The sequence below is a fragment of the Watersipora subatra genome, chromosome 5 (assembly GCF_963576615.1).
Source record: "Watersipora subatra chromosome 5, tzWatSuba1.1, whole genome shotgun sequence".
In the NCBI taxonomy this organism is placed as follows: Eukaryota; Metazoa; Bryozoa; class Gymnolaemata; order Cheilostomatida; family Watersiporidae; genus Watersipora; species Watersipora subatra.
The window spans coordinates 54897309-54914409 of NC_088712.1; the positions used below are offsets into that span (position 1 = coordinate 54897309).

Here is a 17101-nt window from a genome sequence, read left to right on the forward strand (position 1 = left end):
CACTTTCATTTTAGTACATCCTTTCCCTCAAACATGTAGTACTGTGTGAGCAGTCCTCAAGGATGATGATGTCTGCTTTGTTTCTGGAAGCAGAGGCTGTGAATGTTTTTTATGAGCATCGTTGAACAACCAATGTCTCTGCGATCTTAACTGAACACATCTGAGTCCAGTGGCAGAAAAACCTCAACGCCTGGAGACATGCCCAGTTGCAGAGAGCTATTTAGGGTTGGATGTCATTCTTGTCACCACCAGTGGCCTTTTTAGGAATTCCCAAGTTCCCATGCGCAGACCAAGCGCTCCCAAACCATTATTATTACTGTGAAGCAACAATGCTTATACCAGCTTTCGATAGATATACGTGTAAAAGCTTGTGATAAAGCATAGCCAACCATTAATTCAATTTAAGTTTTTAAGTTGCTCGCAATAACTAAAAAGTAAAATAATTTCCTATCAGTCACAAATAAAATTGATTAAGGTTCGTTATATCATGTAAACTCTATAATCATCTAAAAGCTTGTTGGTTTACATCGATTTCTGCATCATGCATGTGATGACACGTTATGTAATAATGTATAAATAAGACAACTAACATGCATGAGAATCTAAACATACATGTTGCAGGTTTAATGACACTAGGAGATTGATTGGCGAAAGATCATCTAAGGTGGTTGACATAGTAAGCTCTGTGTTTAGCATAAAGTCCCACGAAAGCTGCTTATAACAAGACTTCTGCAGATTCAGCCTATACGTAAGTTTTCTTGTTTGTGGTTTAGGGTTTATCGATCGGACCTGCACTTAGACCCCTGCTTGAAAAATGTTCATATTAAGTTACTTATCTACAAATATGTGAACACTTTTTCTGCGGTTACCTCAAAGAAGAGAAATCGTAGCCTAGTGGCGTGGAGCACCTGACCTATGAACAACAGTTTGAGGTTAAATTCCCAAAAATGCCCCTAGCAGCGACAAGAAAGGCACTTGACCTCACATAGCTGCCCAACATATTAAAAATGCTGTCCAGTCTGCACTCTGACAAATCATTGCTTAACAGGGGTCTGGTTAACAAACGACTTTTCTGAAACCATACCAGTTTTTAATCATCACTATCACAATAGTAAACACTTTTTGGCAGCATTTAACATAGACGTTAAATCTATGGTTTAATAAATCTTGTCATTACTTCATAAAAGCTTTTGACTTAAGTAGCTCTATTGTTAATATCCTTGAAAGTCTGCCTAAAGAAATCTCAGGGTTGTTGATTAAAGAAAGGGAGAGTGTATAAACAACTCCCTTCATTAATGAAGTTCACGTGGTGTGATTTCTGTAGACATCAATGAATATATTAATTCAGCATAACCTAAAAAGTATTTACTGCAATTTTATTCTACAAGCACTTCCTCCAAAACACAGTCTGAGGTAGTAAAAACTTCGAGTTATGTAGCCTACCCATAGACATAGAAAAGCTTTTTGCTGTCAAGCCATTGAGGTCATAGAATGTCATAGAATATTGTTTAAAGCAATTTTGGAAATTTAACAGTGGAATGAAAAAGATTTATGAAATTGTCAGAAAAAGTTGTATTCTTCCACTTACCTGCAGTCTGGAATATGTCCATGTTTGTATTTTCGAGAATATTTGCTAGCAGCACCACTTCTCTGACTACTTGCTGATTCGGCTAAAGAGCTTCTTTTGCTTCCTCCATTCCCTCCACTTACAGAAATCCAATTATTCAGCTTGTCAAATATTTCTTCTGCAATAAGTAATGCAGACAACTCTTACAGTTGGTGGGTGCTCATGTGACACAGAGATGAGATAACTTCTCTATATAAAGGCTTTGGTGACATAAGGCTGTAAGCTTTACTTAATAGTGACAAGTAACAGACAGATAAGCACATAGATATATACAGAGGACACAAACAGACAGACAAACAGATAGATGTCTGTTGGTCTGTTCGTCTGTCTGAACATAAGATATACGAAGAGACCAAAGCAGACAAACAGACAGATGAACAGACCAACAAACATAAGATAGGTATACAAAGAAACAGCAATAGACAGATGAACAGACCGATGAGCACGTAGATATACATAAAAACAAAAACAGACAAACAGACAGACAAACAGACAGACAAACATAAGATATAGGCTACAAAGATACAGAAACAGACAAACAGACAGATGAACAGACAGACTGGCAAATAAACAAATTAGTAAACAGCCAGACCAAGATACAGCAGTAAGAGAATCCTACTTGAGCAAACCTGAGGTAGTAATAAGTGTCAACATCGTTAAAAAATATGGCTTGAAATATACTACAATCACAACATATTGCGGTGTGTTTTATAGCATGCTTATAGCATGTTTTATGCACAAACTACTATGTTTATGCACATAGCACATACTCAAACTGTATGTTATGAGTTTCCTCATAGTATGATCAAACATTTCTTTTCATTAATTAAATATACAGACAGTATTATGAAACTAGACAGACGTTCTGTAGGTATTCTAAGAAATATCTATATACCAATTGTATTGGAAGCTCTGTAAGTCTCCAGTAAAGCTCAACAGATGGTCTGATTAACGTTGTCGTCTTTTATTAATCACAACACATCATGAGAAATTACTGCTCTTTCAGAGTTGGTTTGCACAACAAATTCAATTTAATTTAAAAAACTGACATGCAGCTGCTTACAAAGGCTTGATTATTTCAAACGGCACAATGTTAGTACGTCACGGCTTTCTTTACGCTTTAGCATCATACTGCTTTGATACGGATTCCCTATTCAACTTCTTGACTCGCTGCATACGATGGAGTTCTTATCCAATCAGAAGGCTTGCTAGCCTCCAGCTCAATCGTGTTGCTAGGTGATGAGAATTCCGTTAGTTAATTGTAGATACTACTCGTGATAGATGTCGTGTCGACCATATGTTTTGTAATGGGTTACGATGTGGTTTGCTAAGTATTTGCTAATATGAAAAACAGCAGTGAACAAGCTAACCAAAGTCCATGTTTAGCCTAATAAAAAATCCTCCCAATACATCAACTGTACATATAAATATGATGTATATTCTAAACTGTTTAAGTAAGTGCTTACCCAGATGAGCGACTTTCTCTTCAAGTGAAGGTCCTTCTTTGCTCTTTTCTGTTTTTATATCAGCTTTTTTAGGGCGAGGAGGTTTTCTGTGCCTGCTAGATCTGTGATGTACTGCTCGGGATGTTTCTCTTCCATTTTCAGTGATTTGCTCAGAATCTTCAGTCTCACAACCATCTAAAATTTATTACAATGTAGAGATATTTTACATGACATAGCAGCAGATATGCAGCAATTTTTCATTCAGAGTTTGCTCATTTGAATTGAACTCGTGCTAAACCAGTTAAATCATTTATATAAAATTTTCATATATTTTATTTCATTTTTTACAAATTTTTTTTCCTCACCATTTTTCATAATTTATATTTTGTTACGATACTTGCACTTTGGTGGCAGTTATTTTAGTGATCGTAGATATTTCAACGTATCTGACAACAAGTGTTAAATGACTGACAAACTTGTTAAACTATACTGTAAGCAAAACAACAAAGAAGTTGTTACGCCGCACCAACTTCCTCTTTGCCACCAGCTTTCACCACCACGGCGTTACATGCTCACAGGAGAATACTGTCACCTATCTCATGACAGTCCCTAATGCCAACCTGTAGGCAAGTCAAATCAGCAGCCTCACTGCTATACGATGGTCTCTTATGCCCGACCACCACACGCAGATTTCCTGTCAGCAGAGGCATGGCAACTCAGTAGCTCAGCTCACTCCCTTTCCTCACTGAAGCTTTTCTTCGCTGAGCACTGATTAGCGAGATAATCAGATAGTCCCCATTCCTGGCTTTCCTGTGAAAAGCTAGCTTTTCAAAAAGCCCGAGCTCTCCATGAAAGCCAGCCCCTGCATTATAGGCTAATCACAGGAAAGCCTCAGATAGTCACAAAATGTCTCACAAATACTGTAAATAGTGTTACATGTTGATGGTATCAGCGTTGACCTTGAATTTGACTTTAAAAAAGCAATCGCTCACCAAAGTTACGCTACATAAAAGCTCCAGCTGGTATCACGCCATGTCTTACCTGATGCCACCTATATTATGCCTAGCCAATTTCATATGAATACTCAGCTTAATTAGACAAACTTGGTTCCAATCGATGTTTTTTTCTAATTGAATTTTATTTTTTCATCATGTAAGACAATTGCTAAAAAACAATTTGAAAATCATTAATGAAAGCCCCAGGTGCCTAATAGCTTGGCTAATCGATGTGGAAAGACCAGTTGGCAGGAAGTGAGCAGGGCGTGGCTCACTTGGATGAAAAATCACTGGAATTTAAAGGAAAGGAAAAAGACAGGCCGACGATGCGCAGACCTCTCCAGCCTTAACAGCTGGTATCACTTTAAAACTGTCCTAAATAGATCAGTGTTTTTGATTCCCCTGATATCAGCAGACATCCATTGCTGCCATATACTGTATTCTTAATGCTTCAGTGTAATAGCTTAATGATACACTTGTCACAGATTTAAAACAGTGAAATGATTTAATTGAGTTTAGAAAGCCTTTAGGTAACCTCTAATAAACTAGTCGCAGTCACTAGCGCAACTACCATCTCTCTCTCTCATAACTTTCACAGTTATTATATATATGGCTATGTGCTAAAAGAGGTCAGATTCATTGCATATGCTAATGAAATGTTAAAATCTTCAAAAAAATTTAGGCGATGAATGTAGTAACAACTACAATTAATTTTGTTAACAGCCCAAGAGAAGTTTTTTTTCATCAACAGATCATGTCAATATGCTGCATACTTTCAACTGAGAAAATACGGGGAGATAATTGAATCAGGTCAAGGTCATTTACAGATTTTCTGAGCACATTCTTAAACGCTTTGAATGCAAACACTCATTTAAAACTAAATAAAAAATATTTACCTCTCGCTGTAGTTTGGTGTCTTTGCACTGTCTCGTTCACCGTTCTAGAAGTTTCTACAATTTAAAAATATTTGTTACTCAGATACAATAAATCAATATCTGACAGCATGTATCTTTATAAAACTACTAAAGTCAGAAATAAATAGTGCTTGGTATTTGATGATACTACAAAGCAAAGGCGTCAAACAAATACTAACTATTGTATTAACCTTCAAACATCAGAATTATAATGTAGGTATACAGCTCCTTAGCTGTATATATGGACTATTATGGTTTACTCTAACCTAGCATCTTCACCCGATGTAAACCAAATTATGGATATTCCAAAATGCAAATACAGCGAGCCCCTACTATCCATTTATTCATTCTATCATTCATTCATTCATTCCAATGTTGGCATCGCAAGGAGAAAAAATGTTGCATAGAGGGGTATAGAAACCCTTGTTAATTATCATGCAAATACGCCCTGATAGAACACATTAAAATTTTGTATAAGCTCTGTCAATTACCAACAAAAAACAAAATAGCCTTAATAACTATAGTTACCAACATTAACATTTGTGTATTTAGTGGTTATGATCTGCAATAAAATGTAACATCATCATGTGCACTACGTACCGTTGGGAGTACTTACAGTCAAGACAGAAATATAACATAAACATTAAATTTAACGTTAAAAAACTTAGTTTATTAAAAACATACCAAAAGCTAATTTTTAGTATGTATTTTACAAAACTTTAATTTTGCGATCGTCTTAATATTTTTACCTGTTTCCGGTTTTGTTTTCACTATAGCTTATAGTTATATAGCTTATAGCCTAGAATGCTCAACTGAGAGAGAGAGCGAGAATGGTATCTCTTTCATGCGTTATGGGAGAGATTTTGGCTAATAGTATATCAGCGTCGTCATTACTTTGATGTATTCAATAGACTGACAGTCGAATTTGATTTCGAGTAACATTTTTGTTGATGTCGTATGGCAAAAAAATGTCAAATAGAGAGGATAACAACAACATTGTGTCAAATAGAGAGGATAACAACAACATTGTGTTCCACATCCCAAAGCGAAAAAACCATAAAACAGGAGTGTCATAATCTGGGGTGCAATGTATTGAGCGTTTCAATACAAAACTCATCTGATTTTAACAAATGTTGTGATGAAAAGTTCAAAACTCTTAAATGAAATTCCATCAAAATGAAAAGTGAACTGAGGAAGACCTATCATAGTTTTGTGTCTGCTTCAATGCGTCTGCTTCTTCCCTCAGTTCAGGTTCAAGAATTTCTCCTGTTTGAAAAACAAACTAAATAACTCGTTGTTTTTGTAGGTTAAAAACCTGGCTATGGTAAGCGTATGAAGGATCAGAGACTTACCTTCAGCAGTAAAGAGCATTCTATCTGATACACTTGCAGACCTTTTGTATCTTTTATTATGAAGGACATCAGAGACACTCTCTATATCTGTGTTATCAGTGAGCGCAGGTAGAGTTGGTGTACTAGGTCTAAAAACAAACAATGGTAATGAAGATTTCAAGCCACAGAAACTAGCCCACACAACAGCGATATCAGAATATCAATTATTTATATCTATAACTTTTTTGAGGGCATTACACTTGTACTCTGGAGCAGAGGCTATTCATAAAAATGACTAACACGTGTGAGCTCATTGGAACTCTATATTAACTTCTGAAAGCACTTAGAGCAAAGAACAAATAGAGGATAACTAACTAACTCTGGTCGCACGCATCATTTGACCAAAAGATTCTATGATTGAAGACTTTATTATTTATTGAATTTATAGACATCATTTTACAGAATCTTTGTTTTTTGTCTTGTTAATTATTGATTATTGATGCTTTTCTTCTTATATATTCATATGAGATGATATAAACCAGACCCAGGGCACTTTCAGATTTAGTATGTGTACCACTAAATATTCTTTAGACAAATAGTCAATGACTCTGTTTAAATACTGCGTTGTTGACAAAAATAAAAAAACAAAATTTTAAAAGTCTTAAAAAGGTTACGTGGGCGACTGTGGCAGCGAGTCATCATTTGAATAACATTAATTAATAGGAAATTTCTGAGTGGCGCAAATTTATTACTACTAACAGTTCGGTTTCACAATATGAAATGTCATCAACAAATTTCTCCTTTCTTCAGCCAGAGAGGCGTTTATATTGTCAACTTCTTATTCAGTTTCAGTTTTCTGCAAACCTTCATAAACTCTGCCATACGAATAATTTCTTTAAAAGACTAGATTTTTTTAACGAAATGATAAAATTGCAATATAAACTTGATTAGCCACTAATTGCGGAAGATTAAATGATTCTGTAAAAAATCTCAACAAATTGTGTCAGTGCACGTGAAGAGATAATATCAATTAACTCAGGGGTTCCCAACCAGGAAAAATTCCCCCTGGGAGGGAATTGACAATATGCAAGGGGGAACACCTGACAGACCACACAAACTGACAGGGTACTAGCACATACCTGACGAACTACACAAACTGACAGGGTACTAGCACACACCTGACGGACCACACAAACTGACAGGGTACTAGCCCACACCCAACGGACCACACAAACTGACAGGGTACTAGCACATACCTGACAAACCACACAAACTGACAGGGTACTAGCACACACCTGACGGACCACACAGACTGACAGGGTACTAGCACACACCTGACGGACCACACAAACTGACAGGGTATTAGCACACACCTGACGGACCACACAAACTGACAGGGTACTAGCGCACACCCAACGGACCACACAAACTGACAGGGTACTAGCACACACCTGACGGACCACACAAACTGACAGGGTACTAGCACACACCTGACGGACCACACAGATGGACAGGGTACAAACTAGTTTCCATTACTATTGTTAATATCTTATTTTTGTCAGCGCTTGGAAATTCAACTAACTACAAAATAATGTCTTTATGACAAGTGTTCGGATAGCATGTGCAGCTACACTATATGATATAAATGTGGTACTAGAGTCGAGGTCAATGCATTTCCTTCCTTGACAATCCTTGTCTACTGTATACTAGCAAAATAGAAATGGCTCCCCGCATGTTACATCCTTCTAATCTATGTTGCAATCAAAGCTTTCAACTTAGAAGAAGGTACTTCTATGTGCGCAATTAAATATTATTTATTTATTAATTATTTGTCTAATCAAATATTAATTAATCAGAGAATAAATATTATTTAATCTTTGCACAGTAACTCTCCAAAATATAACCACCATCATATCTAAATGATTAAAAGTTCGTTCTAGTTGTTTGGTTTTGTATACTTACAGATTGCTAAGAGTAAAAACTCTCTAACATTTTAAAATCTAATTCATACAAAACATACTTGAAAATTCAATTTTATACTTATGATTAATGCAGATGGTAGTATGCCAGGCTGCGCTGCAGAAAGTCATGTGTTCGAACCCCGTATGATGCAGTCTTTTTTGCCCAACCTCTAGCTGTGGCTTCAGACAGACAGACAGACCGACAAAAAGACGAACACGGCTCTTATTATAGTAAAAATATTAGTAAAAAAATAGTATATGATATGAAACAGTCTAGAACTAGAACAGTCAGTCTAGAACGTGTAACAGAGACCGTTCCATGCTGTCCTTAAGTCAAAAGAATTTCAGTTTTCAATCCAGAATTAAATCTTGCTAATACATTGTTAAATTCTGTGAAAATATAGCGCTGACTAAATCAGTAACAACATTTAAACCTAATAGAATGAGATCCAAACAACAGACCTGCCCTCTTGTAAAGTAGCATATTTAACGCCATCCTTTTTTGTAAACTGGCTAGCAGTGACACCCATGATAGCTACCCCGGGTTTGCTCAGTTCAGTGACTGGAGTCAGAATAAGACGTAGGTCTACAGCTAGGAATGTGCTGGCTTAGAATCAATAACTCTTGATGATTATGCAAGAATATTGAACCATTAGCCAAATAAAGCAAACCAGATTTAGTTTCTTGCAGATGTTAAGTGGCTGCAGTCAATAATTAGGTCAATAATTTGTGATAGAATTATTTTACTGCTGTTTATTGGTCTAGTTGTTTATTCATTTGTTTGTTTGTTTATCTGTTTGTCTGCCTGTTTCATTCTTTCCGTATCTCTAAATGATGGACGGGCATAACTGGAGTATCTCAGAACCTGATTGCAACCTCAGAACCTCTATGTTTGCATGCATACATGCATGTATGCATGCATACATGCATGTATGCATGCATGTATGCATGCATACATGCATGTATGCATGCATACATGCATGTATGCATGCAAACATAGAGGTTCTGAGGTTGCAATCAGGTTCTGAGATACTCCAGTTATACCCGTCCCTAAATGATCATCTGCTTGATTGTTTGTTTATTTTAGCCTCCTTGTATATTTATATGTTCATCTGCCTGTTTATTTGTCCGTTTGTCTGTTTTTCTCCTTTTTACGTCTTATGTTTGCCTGTTCGTCAATCTGTTTTTGTCTCTTTGTATACTTACATGTTTGTCGGTCTATTCATCTGTGCGTTTGTCTGTTTTTGCCTCTTTGCATATTTTATGTTTGTTTGTCTATTTCAGTGTTTTTGTCGCCTTGTATATCTATATGCTGTCCATCTGCCTCTTTGTTTGTTTTTCCCCTTTATGTATCGACATGTATATGACTGTCTGCGCGTTTGTCTATTTGTCTGATTCTGTTTTCTTGGCTAATTTGCTCAGATTACAATAGAAGTTGTAATTTGTCCAATGAAAAACACTCAGTTTAATGAGTCCAATATTAAATAAATTCTTTTTCATTTATCAATTATGGTGGTTTATGAATGAAGAGAGTAGTAGCTATCATTTAAAATGACTAACAGTAACAAAAACATTAATGGGATAATCCTTGGTTTTATTTTAATTATAAACAAGCTGTTTGGTAGTTATCACATTATGTTTATTATACATATTGTTTTTTATTATAAATTAAAAAAAATTAGAGTTTGGAAACAAGTGTTTTTATAAATTAACCCTGATGCTATACTTTTATGCTCTATATAAGTCATGTAACACTTAACTGTCATAAACCAGACATACCAAAAAGTGTCTACTGTTTATGAGTACTGTAAAACCTCTATTTGAAAGTCATGGAGCTCGATTTTCAACCCTTTTTCTGTAGTAGTGGCCAAATGGAGGTAGTGTTCAATTAAAGGGTGGCGCTTTATTTTTCAATCCTTTCCCTATAGTGGTGGTCAAATAGAGGTGGCGTTCAAATAATGGTGGCGTTCAATTAGAGGTTTTATGGTATGTCTGTTTACTGACTGTTGATGCTTATATTAGTGCAATAGTTGACTATTAGTTGAAAATGAATCCCCATTTCTTCTAGTAGTTTAAGACCATAAATAGTTAAGTTACTAAGTTTCCATACACCGATAGAGTAGCAACCCTCCCCCATATGGTGCTGCCATGCCATCATGGAAACAACCGTGTCACTCTCATTCTGTTGAGATTCAGATTTGCTGTTTGGAAACAAAACACTCGTGTGATACATCATCTTTGTGCTATGAAAACGACCTTAACGACCCAACAGCGTTGCATTTGTACGCGTACATAGGTCTTACCTTTCGGCTGCTTCATATGCATCGCACATCCATCATTCTACTATAAAGTTACAGCCACACATAACAAATTTTTTGTTTATTCTGAGCGAAATCACGAAATGAATGAAAAATACAGAATTATTCGCCCGAAATTCACAGAATTGTCTGAGCTGTGCATGCAAACCAAGTTGTCGATGCAACGCTTTTAATTGGCTAAACAAATTATTAGTGAGCGCAATTTTAGCAGCTTTTGATGTTTACATAGCCCAAGACACATAACGTCACATGCACAAAATACTAACGCGATTTGCCATAGTGAATACGATGCAACTGACTTACTGGTAATTGCGCTAAAGATGGCAACTCTTTTTACAACGGAGATTTTGCTGCTAAAAAGAAATAAATATTATTAAAAAAAGAGATTTTCACTCGTGCTGTTTAAACAATAAAAAACCAACAATATTGCAATTGAGTCAGTTGCATCGGATTTACTATGCTTTATTGCGTTAGTATTTTTCTTGCGTGTCATGTTTTTGTTTTGGACTTTTCACATTTATGATGATGTTAGACAAGTTCTATGTTAGGAATAAACGCCAGCTGAATCTTATGTTGGTTCAAATTCAGACAGCATTTTCTTTTTTCCAGATGGTTGAAAGGAAAGACTACCTGAAGGACTAGCAAAATTGAACATAGTGCTCGAGAAGACCAAGGAGATGGACATTACAGTCGACATTGAGAAATTGCGCACGCTTATTGATAGTAGAAGAAACGAAGAGGAGATAACTTGATTTGAACAAAGATATGTGTGGCCCATAGAATTAGCACATTAGTGTTTAAAATTAAAAGTTTCAGGTGTTTCAGGTGGCGCTTAAAATGATGAGTAAAACTTAAAAACCGAAGATTTAAAGTGTGAGACTGGCTTTACTCACTTTTGTTTCGAGTAACTGATGTAAACTGGGTAAAACAGAAAAGAGCAAGATAATAACATATTCTTCTTTTGATATTAAAAAGCAACAAAAATCCAATACATAAGCTTTACTATAATAAGAGCCGTAGCTGTTCGTCCATTTGTCCCAAGCCGCAATTAGAGGTTACGAAAATGATTGCATCAGATGAGATTTGAACTCGCAACACTCAACTTGCTAAACTGACACTTATAGCACCTGTACCAGTCGATCACCTTCCAGAATATTGGAATACTTGTATGTATTGTTATTACTTCTAATGATCTCTCACGGCTCTTGAGATTGCCTGGGTACTGATTCAGATAATTTGAGAATACTCTTGAAAAAGGAACAAAATGTTGCTAGAGTCTTTTTGCTTTAATTATTATAATAATTTTAAATCAACTTTGGGGCATTAACTATACTGATAAAAACTTTTTGCATGATTTGCATGAATAGAAATAAAATAAATCTTTTACGGAAAACTTTTAAAGGCACAAAACTAGTGAAATTTGCAAGCTACAAGCTACCAACCTAGGGATATTGTCGTAGAATGAGTCTTCCATGCCAATGTTGTCCAGAGTTGTCTGCTCAGGCACCATATATTCGTCATTAGCTCTTGCGGTAGATGTGTGGGTGCGACTGCCCTCCCTGTAGTCAAATGTTGTTGGCATGGAAAGTCGTCGCAGTTGAGCTTCTGTAAAATCTTCAAATGGTGGTGTTGGTTTTTTCATTGGTTTTTCTACTGGTTTTTCGACTGATCTCTCCATCGGCTGTTGCACTGGTTTAAATGTCTGTAACTGTATATCATTAAAATAGAGATTGCTACAAAATATATAACTATACTTGAATCATCAAACGTCTCTAAAATATTGGCAAACAAAAGAATGAATGAAAATTATAAAAATAAGAAAGCTGAAGATAGAAATGTTTAAACTTCAATACTAGACTGAGGTCCTTCATTACTAGACTGAGGTACTTCAATACTAGACTGAGGTCCTTCAATACTAGACTGAGGTACTTCAATACTAGACTGAGGTACTTCAATACAAGACTGAAGTTCTCCAATACTAGACTGAGGTCCTTCAATACTAGACTGAGGTTCCAATGCATTGGATGACATGTTGAGGTATATATATAGCTCTATTTAAAATTACCTGAACATAATTTAGTTTTATCTAGTCTGTTAATCTGATTTGGGAGACTGATGTTTGCTAGGTATGCCCTTTTACAGACATATATGCAAAGGAGATAACTACTACAATTTTGCTAAGATTTTGAACTGGTGGAATGAAGCAGTGACTATCGAAATGGTAAAAATATTAAAAAAGCTTTATAATTGCTATATGATATCAACTCTCAAAATCTTCGCAATTGCTAAGCTATATAAGCACTCCAAGTCTAGCAGTGTGTAAGTTGTAAGTCTGGCAGGCTGTAAGTTGTACTATGTGTTGGGTAGACACAAATAATAGTGTGAGTCTGAGATAGATATCTACAATACTGAAACATCTTGTATATAGTCTTCCTTGAAATCGTGAAGAAGTGACATAGGTGGTAAGTAAAGTGCTCCATAGGAGTCATTAGTGATTTATACATTGGGTGCAATAACACCTGCTCATCAAATGCAGATTAAGACCGGTTTACACTATACCGCCATACGCTAGCGTTTTCCTTTCAACATTCATCGACGCTTAAGTGAACCGTAAACCGATGGCGTCGACGAAGAAATGCGGACACGTCGGGAAGTTTGCAGCTGTCAAACTTTCCTGATCTTTCGCCGAACATCGACGACTGCTTTTTAAATGTGAACCATTTCTACGATGGTAATCCGCAGTGGCAGATAGCATGATTTATTTATTTCCGTTTATGACTGTTGCTGCGAGACTAGTATTTGATTTCAGTCACTCAGAAAGAAAGAGATTTCTCTGCAAAAATTTAAATTGACAAATGAGATTACTACATCACTGATGCAAATGTGGATGGGTATGAACATAGTTATCACCGACGATCACCAAAGTGTTGTGGCATTATCGCCGAAATGCGGCGATATAGTGTGAACCAGCCTTTAGGGCCTACTCAAATATCAGCAACAGTCAACACAAGTAGATTGTAGAAAATTGCGCTATTGGGAACGGCTAAGATCTTAAGACGAATGCTCACACTTCCAGGTCTCTGGTAGGGACCCGAGCTTGAGTAGACATTACCAAAGAATGAATAAAATTAGGAAGAATAAACGCACCTCAGGTACCTCGGCAGAATGTGGCAGCTGTAACACGGGTTGAACACTAACTGGTACTGGGTCATAGTAGACGATTCCCTCAGTGGCATTCACCTCTGCCGCTATTTCTGAATATGCCTGCTCTGACTGTAAACGAGCAGACTATAGTATAATATCAATTCAAGGAAATACTCGGTTCTAGTTTGGAATCCATTATAGAGGAAATGAAAAAGTCTGGTGTTAAATTGTTATAGTATACATGTCTGTTGCTGACTCTACCAGACAGCGTTGTAGCATCTTTATTGATTTATATAAAAATTTAGACATAATTTCAAACTTGAGCTCTTAATCAATTAGAAAAAGTTGTCACTGTAAACAATATATATGTAACAAATTTTTTACAGTAAGTTGATAGTCTTGTCTAAAACAATTAAAAAAAGATATAACATTATGCAATTTTTAAAAACTTTAATAAATCAATGTTTAAAAGTAAATTAAAATAAACCAGAACTTTTACTATGCTCTAGTCACCTCTTCTGATTTATCTCCTCTAAACTTCATTTTACTTATAGAAATATCCCAAGAAGCGGTTTTGCGGTTTTTCACAAAATAATTCATTGTTAAGAAACTTTTTACATACACATAAATTAAAAGGATATTCGAAAAGTGAGATAAAATATTTACAAAAAATGGAGAAAATCTGCCATTTAGTAATGGCCATGTTAGAGAACAGGGCTTATACTCTTATATCTCTGTAGATTAGTTTGTGTTGAAATGGACAAACTGTGACAGATGCTAGACACACATTCTGATAACATTCAACACATACGGTAGATTGTATGCTAAACATGACCTTGAAATGAACTTTTCAGTAATGAACAAACACCAGGTTTCAATTTTTACCTAAAAAGTCATTTCATGTGGCTAACCGTTCCAACCTTTACAAGATTATTGATTCTAAGTGTAATGGTTCCAAAAACAGATTCCTAGAAAATGACAAGCAAGGGTCAATGACCAAACTAGGTCAATAGCCAAACTAGGTCAATAGCCAAACTAGGTCAATAGCCAAATTATTGTGGATGTGGCGTTTGACTGTGACCTTCACTGAAAAACCTTCTGGTTGTTTTAAAAGTTGAGAGCTAAAAGAAATTCAACTTTGTCTGAGAGGTAAATTTACTAGTCTTACTTCGGTCGCTAGTGTTTCTCTTCTAGTAAGAGGGGTAACAGTACGAGCCGTGCAAGGTTCACCTTGACTCACTACTCTGTCTGACGGTGAACTTCTCACCGTGAATGTATCACTTCTAGATAGACTCTCTGGGCTAAAGGAAAAAATATGTTTTAAAGCTGTACCACGAATATTGTGAAGCAGTTTTGAGACGTGTTACACTATCAACTCAAAACAAATAAAAAAACAGTAAAGCGTTGATAAGCGTTAAATGACATCATTGTTAGTCCTTTAAAACCAAAGATAGCAGTTTTGTTAACTATTTCCAGGTTTGAACCCACTTTAGCTGAAACTTGAGCAATCCTAGTTTTGTCTAGCTTCAACCAAGGAAGAATATAGCATTATTTGTATAGAATTCTGTCTAAATTAATAACACGCTGCACCAGCTGTAATATCATACATTGATGCCCAGCCTTTTTGTACATGGCTGTTTATGATCATCTTTAATGAGAAATGTTTATTACTTGGTACAACTGATGCCATGAAGGCTCATTGTTTTGACCTTGGCAACATGCTTTTAGAAAGATGATATCAAACTATTTTCAACTTGTCGAAAAAGAGCCCGCAGAAACTGTGGACAGACAACCCACATGAATCAGTCTGAACAGCTCTGACAAACCTCTTATGAAAGCTGTCAATGTTCAACCAACAACCAGTTTATCTCTAGAACAGCGCTTCCCTTCGTTTTCACCGCCTACGACTACAAACTCCCTATGACTGACAAGGGCAATCTCACACCCCTTTATTTTGAATTAAACAAAAAGGCTTAAAACATAATGAAAAGCAGACATATTCAGAATATATGAAAACATTATGTTACTGATAGGCCATTCTAAATGAGTCTAATGTTTTCACACAGCAGCAACATCTAAAAACAACAGACTTTATGATCTATGACTTTTTTCCTGACTCTTCTCTGCTATTATCTGATCGAAATGTGGTTACTTGTGGGTGAGTGAAATGCAGCAGATCATTTTCAGGATTGATGGCATTACGGTATTTATCTTTTATTTATAAAAGAGAGGACAATCTGGATTCACAAAACCAAGTTGTTGCAAATGAAATGAGAATATTCAATGTTTTTTATTAAAGAGTTGGATAACCAGTATTTGCGATTGATTCCTGCGAGCTGATGTTGAGCACCTTTAATCGAGGAGCAGTGATCTAGTTAAACTATTTCTAGCTAAAATACAAATAAAACAAGCTCTGCTAGCTTTTCTTTACACAATAAGCTTTACATCGCTAAAAAATTAGCTATAAAGTTGATATCAGCTCTCTTTCTTTGCCTGACAGAAATACAAAGTAGAAAGGGTGTACTGCTCTTCTGCTAGATGACTCATCACTGACCTTGGACTGTCAAAAGAGTTAGCTTCTGCTCTACTCTTCATCACTTGCTGATGAGGCTGGGGAGAGTTATTGTGTGCCTCTGAATTGTCCACAGGCTTTGTACGGCCAGATATCTTGTTAGTGCTGCTTAGTAACGCAGTTGGTTCAGGGTAGGGCTGGTCTGTCTCAGGAGGAAGCAATGGAGAATTCCTCTCCACTTTTCTTGCCTGTAAACAACATAAAATCAGATATTTTAGTTGATATCGTTTGGTAGTGTGTTTTCCCAAAACAGGGTTTTTTCCAAGATTTCATGATTAGAAATGATTTGACTGTCTGTCAGCTTGCTGCAATAGATAGAACGCATCATTGTCATGTGAAGATTTAAGGGATATAGCCACAATTATAATGTTTAAAAAACAAACTTCAACAACCTTCAGCTAGTTTTTCTAAACTATGACTCAATATATAAGAGAGAAATATCATAAGAAATAGTAGAATATTTTGTTTAAAATGTGAACAATTTTCAGAGCTGACAATGTAGAAGCATCTGGCTATACGAACTACCATATAGAAATTAATAGAAAGTTCGAATATAGTAACAATGTTATTAATCTGTTACCTGACCTTGATACCTGGGTGATACAACGAATATGATGCGTCAAACAACTGCTAACTACCGTATTAACCTTCAAACATCAGAATTATAATGTAGGTATACAGTTCCTTAGCTGTATATACATGTATGAACTATTATGGTTTATCTTGAACTAAGATCTTCCCAAATATGTACAGTGAGTATTTTAGTAAAAAGTTGAGCTAGTTTAACAATAATA

General features: G+C 35.9%; 1 protein-coding gene across 1 annotated transcript in view; it reads right to left on the reverse strand.

The window, feature by feature from the left end:
* Positions 1–17101, reverse strand: part of LOC137397479 (uncharacterized) — a 38395-nt gene that overhangs the window by 6998 nt on the left and 14296 nt on the right. Inside the window, exons 9-16 of the mRNA XM_068083769.1 lie at positions 16290–16495; positions 14904–15036; positions 13739–13864; positions 12034–12299; positions 6334–6461; positions 4964–5017; positions 3094–3267; positions 1589–1745 (exon numbers count right to left, since the gene is read on the reverse strand). Coding sequence (XP_067939870.1) covers positions 1589–1745; positions 3094–3267; positions 4964–5017; positions 6334–6461; positions 12034–12299; positions 13739–13864; positions 14904–15036; positions 16290–16495 — 1244 coding nt within the window. The remainder of the gene's footprint in view (positions 1–1588; positions 1746–3093; positions 3268–4963; positions 5018–6333; positions 6462–12033; positions 12300–13738; positions 13865–14903; positions 15037–16289; positions 16496–17101) is intronic.